Below are 5,652 nucleotides of genomic sequence, written 5' to 3' on the forward strand. Positions count from 1 at the left end.
ATTGCTATCCCAGCTTTTTATTCATTCCCATTTGAAAGAAATATCTAGTGTTTTGTAGTGTTGTTGTTTTGATTCTCACCCAAGAATATGTTTCTCATTGAATTTAAAGAGAGGCGCAAGGAGAGGGAGAGAAGGAAACATCGATGTGAGAGAGAAACATCCATTGGTTGGCTCCTGTACATGACCTGAATGTGCCCTGACCAGGGATCAAACCCACAACCTGGTTATGTGCCATGACTGGGAGTTAAACTCATGACTCTCCAGTGAATGGGATGATGCTCCAACCAACTGAGCCACACAGGCCAGGGCTATTTTGTAGTTTTTAAATAAAGGATTGGTACATATTTTGTAAGATTTATTTAGGTACTTAATATTTTTGATGCTATTGAATATTGTATCATTAAAATGTTAACTTTCTAACTATTTATTGCTGGTATAAAAAATAAAAACATTTGTGGATTTTAACTTGTCTCAGTTAACTGGTTAATTTCAAGAGCTTGTCCATAGTGATACTAATAGTGTTACTTCATATATTTACAGTACTTAATCCTTTTATTTCTTTTTCTTGCTGTTTTGTACTGGTTAGGAGCTCTAGTACAGTAGAAGTTGGTGATAGTGGGTAGACTTAGTTCATTACTGATTTCAGAGGGTAATCTTTCAACATTTTACCATAAAGTATGATGTATGTTACAGGTTTCTATGATTACCCTTCAGTAGATTACAGGTATTCCTTTAATTTAAGGATATGCTACAGAGCTATTTTTATTTTTATTTTTTTAAAAATTAAAAAAAAATATATCTTTATTGATTTCAGAGAGAGGAAAGGAGAGGGAGAGAGAGAGACAGAAACATCAATGATGAGAGAGTCATTGATCGGCTGCAGCCCGCAACCCGGGCATGTGCCCTGACCGGGAATCGAACCCTGATTGCCTGGATCCTAGGTCGATGCTTAACCACTGAGCCATGCCCAGCCGGGCTACAGAGCTATTTTTAAAAAAGAAATGATTGTTGAATTTTATCAAATATTTTTCTGCATCTATTGAGATGATCATTTGGTTTTTCTTCTTTCTTTTGTTGACGTGGTGAATTATATTGATTGATTTTCAAATATTAAAACAACCTTGCATTCCTGGAATGTTTTACTTGTTATCCTTATTATGTATAATTTAATTCACTTTGCTGATATTTAAGATTTTTGCATCATATTTGTGAGAAAGAATGTTTGTAATTTTTCTTTATTGTAATGTGCCTTTCAGTTTTGGTATCAAGGTTTTGTTAGCCTCATAAAATTAGATATAGGGGCAAAAGTAGGTTAAGAGTTGTTTGTATGGAAAATAAGACAATATTAATAAATAGTAATATAAGGATAAACTGTTTTGCTTACTCACAACTGTAAGCCTACTTGTGAACACCCTCTATTTGGTAAGTGGTCTATACTTTTCTTAGGTCTACATTATCCCAGGAGAGAGAGTCTCTCTTCCATTATTTACCATAAATATCTTTGAATTGAGACTCATTTTGTTTCACTGGCCTGATTTTAGTCATGTGGCCATCCATGAGCCAATAACCATGGTCATGCTCCAGTTGGTAAGGAATGAAGTCAGCGCCACCTTAACTATATGGACAGAATGGGAAGGGTTTTTTCTGGCAAAAATTAGAGTCATATTACTTTAAGAACTGGGAATGGATGCTAGGTAGGTAGAAAGTACATATGGCTATTGCACAATTTGTGTTTTTTCCAGACATAAAGAAGTGAAAAATTTTACATAGCCAAATTTATAAATTAACTTTTATGTTTCTCCCATTGAAACTCCCAACACATCCTTTTTTAAAAAATTAAAAAAAATTTTTTTTATTGATTTCAGAGAGAGGAAGGGAGAAGGAGAGAGAGAGATAGAAACATCAATCATGAGAGAGTCATCATTGATTGGCTACCTCCTGCATGCCCCCCACTGGGGATGGAGCCCACAACCCAGGCATATGCCCTGACCGGGAATTGAACTGTGATCTCTTGGATCCTAGGTTGATGCTCAACCGCTGGGCCACGCTGGCTGGGCCCAACACATCCTTAATAATTTTACCCAAATTTTCTTTCTTATGTTTTCAGGTTTTATATTATCCATTTAATTCATTTTGAATTAATTTCAGCTTAAGATATGAGGTGAGGCCCTAACTTAGCTTCTCCTCCAAGATACTAGATGGTATCTTGGTTTATCTTTAATTTCTTCAACTTTTTTCTTCAATAAAACATAGTATCTGACACTCATGTGGTACTTGCTCTGTATCAAGCCCTGTGTTAAGCATTCTAACAAATATTAATGCATTAATGCTTATAAGGATTCTCTGAGATAAATACTACTATTGTTATCTCTCTCTCTATATAACTGAGACTCAAAGGAGTCTTGCTTGCTCAAAATCAAATGGCTAATAGGGTAGCTTGGATCTGAACCCAGGTAGTAGGCTTCTAGTAGCTGTACTCAATCTCTGGGTTATACTGCTTCTCAAAATGATCGATGCTTTGCAGCTGGTAGGCTTCTCTAGTACCCATGTGTATTTTTGTTCTCACTAGTTGGTTTGTATGAAGAATCAGTTGTGTGTTTCCGAATCTCTCTCTGATAATAGGACTTGTTATTGTCATTACATATTTTACCTAAAGATAAACCAATGAAATATAAGTGTAAAAACAAAACTGTTTCTATGAAAACTAAGTTGATTCTCTGTAATAGATTTCAAAAAGCCAGATATTTTGTTGTTGAAGTAGGTGTGGGTGAGAACTGTGAAGACTGGCAAACAGACAAACAAAAAGTGAAATTTCTAGAATTCTGCTCACAGATAGTTTCTCAAGCATCTTTAAATTTTCTGTACTACTGAAACAAATCCTGAAAATTATAGAGGATACATTATGAATGTTGATTAAATAAGAGAGACTACAACATTCATCAGCTTCATTCTAAAGAAAGGGATATTTATAGATTAGTGAATAAATATTTATTTATGGGTTTTAATTTCAAATAAATATTTAAGATGTATATATCACTTTTAAATTGTTCTACTGTTTTATCCTGCTCCCCCCATCCCCCCGCCCTGCCAAATAACCAACCAAGTACTAGATCCCATTCTCTTGGTAAGGAAGGCTGCTTTTATTGTGGTCAGTCAATAGTTGTGGCATCATTTATTGAATCGACCTTCTGTTCTTTACTGATTGTAAAGTGTACTTTTATCATCTATTAGATCTTTATATATACTGCATCATCTTTCCAGATGATCTACTCAGTTCCATTGTTCTATCTGTTAGTTCTTGACTTAGTGTTTTAATATCTGATACTTTTTTGTTGAACATTTCTTGGCTATGTACCTCAATAATTTCTTCATACATATAATATTTCTGAAGTCTATAATAAATAACAGCCTATCATAAATACAATTTTGAAAGGTTCTGGTGAAGAAGCAATGCTAAACTCATAATTACAACTTAAAAATGAGGCAAGATTAAGAAACTCAGATACACACTAGGGTCAGAAACATTAAGATATATATAGCAGACATAGTAGTGGTATACTGAGTTTTCTGTACTCTCTGACAAGATCGCATGAGTCACTAATGATATATGTAAGAAAGCACTGTAGATTAGAGCACATAGTAAAAACTGTCTAGGAGGGGATAGCTCATGGAGATCAGGACAGGAGCTGCCTTTGCTGAGGAGAGGAGACAACGTCCCCTTTCCCTCAGGTCCAGCTCATCTTTTTAAGAGGAGCTTGCTCAATTTCTCACTAAACACCTGTTTCACCTGCTTGTTCCTCAGGGTGTAGATGAAGGGGTTAAACATCGGGGTCACCACCGTGTTGAGCAAGGCCACCACCTTGTTCCTGCCCTCCCCCTGGCCACCCTTGCCTGATCGGATATACATGAAGATGCAGCTGCCATAGAAGAGAGACACGACAATGATGTGGGATGAACAGGTTGAGAAGGCTCTCTGCCTCTCCTTAGCTGAAGGGATACGCAGGATGGTGCAGAGGATGTGGCCATAGCAGGTGGCCGTCACAGACAGAGTACCCAGTAAGCTGAAGTTGGCCACAATAAAACCCAGAAGCTCTATGAGACTTGTGTCTGCACATATGAGTTCCAGGAGTGGAAAGTTGTCACAGAAGAAATGATTGATGATATTGGGGCCACAGAATGGCTGCTGAAATATGATGAAAATTGGAATGATGATGAGGAGGAATCCTGTCATCCATGAACAAAGGACTAGCTGTACACAGACCCTTTTGGTCATGATGGTGGCATAACGCAAGGGATTACATATGGCCACATACCTGTCAAAGGACATCACTGCCAGTAGGAAGAACTCTGTGGTGCCCAGGAAGAAATACAGGAAACTCTGGAAGAAACAGCCTAGGAGGGAGATGGTCTTGTATCCAGTCAGGATATTGGTCAGCATTTTGGGGAAGATGGCTGAGGTAAACCAGATCTCCAGGAGAGCAAAGTTGCGGAGGAAGTAGTACATGGGGGTGTGGAGGCGCCTGTCCATGAGGGTGACGACCACAATGAGGAGATTCCCCAGGAGAGTCAGGAGGTAGGTCAGGAGGAACCCCAGGAAGATAAGCATCTGTAGCTCACAGGCATCTGACAGCCCCAGCAGGACAAACTCAGTGACAGTGGTGTGGTTTCCCATGTCTCCTCCGACCTCTGCTGGGGTGGGCAATCAGAGGTGTGCAGCATTAGGAGTTGTGATGATCTGGGGAATCTGAGGACACCTGCAACTGAAAGGAAAGAGGGATGAGTGTCATACTTTGAACCGAAAGAACCCTTTATTTCTGTGAAGGGCATGCCTTCCCACCACTGACCACTCAGGCTTGTTTTGCAGGGCCCCTGTCTTACATTTAGTTCCTGGTGTGTCTGTGTTCAAAGAGAAAGTGGTGATCTGCAGGGTGTCCTAAATAAGACCCTAAGCCAAAAATTATCTTTGCATATTTTTCTTAACCAAACTTTTATTACTGGTTCTTTAATGAACTCTTTTGCCCTTAACATTATATTTTAAAATTTATTTTATTTTTTATTCAATACTATTTTTATCTTTACTCCAATATTGGGTCTTCTTCCATGAGTAGTTCATATTTGAGGGTGGCAGTTTTTGTGCTTTACTTAGCCATTGATGATACAGAATCATATCCACGGGTAAACTGATTTAGAATGACAGACACTCTGCTGCTGTTTCAAGTTTACCCGAGTCTTTGATGCTTTTCACTAGTATTTGGATTAATACAAAGGAAAGAGGAAATCTGTGAAAGAAAAGTCCAGCTCTCACAAATAAAAAAAATTCAAGTAATATATGCATAAATAAAAATTCTTTAGTGGAAGTTTTGGATTCAAGGTTCTTAATGATGTTCTCAAGCAACGTTTACAGGCTCTCCTCTCATTGCATCTTTCCAGGGGCTCTAGATAAAATAGACTCTTTGTGATTTTTTTTTGATTCTTTGTCCATTTCTTGCACTTGTGCATTGCATGTGGCATCTATTCTGCTTGGGATCATTGACCATTCAAATCTTATTTATCCTTTAAGTCTCTCCTCAGCACATGCTGTTTTTTTCTATGGAGACTTCTCTTCTGAATGAATGAGCCTTTCCTCTGTCTCCCTCATAATGTTATTATATC

General features: G+C 37.8%; 1 protein-coding gene across 1 annotated transcript; it reads right to left on the reverse strand.

Annotated features, from left to right (window-relative positions):
• Positions 1-3,736: 3,736 nt before the first annotated feature.
• Positions 3,737-4,719, reverse strand: LOC308563264 (olfactory receptor 6E1; the record flags this gene model as incomplete). Its single annotated transcript, XM_081150173.1, has 1 exon — positions 3,737-4,719. Exon 1 carries the CDS (start codon positions 4,670-4,672, stop codon positions 3,737-3,739), a length of 936 nt encoding a protein of 311 aa, XP_081006299.1. The 5' UTR covers positions 4,673-4,719.
• Positions 4,720-5,652: the final 933 nt, after the last annotated feature.

Source organism: Miniopterus schreibersii (genome assembly GCF_964146895.1).
Source record: "Miniopterus schreibersii genome assembly, chromosome: 1".
In the NCBI taxonomy this organism is placed as follows: Eukaryota; Metazoa; Chordata; class Mammalia; order Chiroptera; family Miniopteridae; genus Miniopterus; species Miniopterus schreibersii.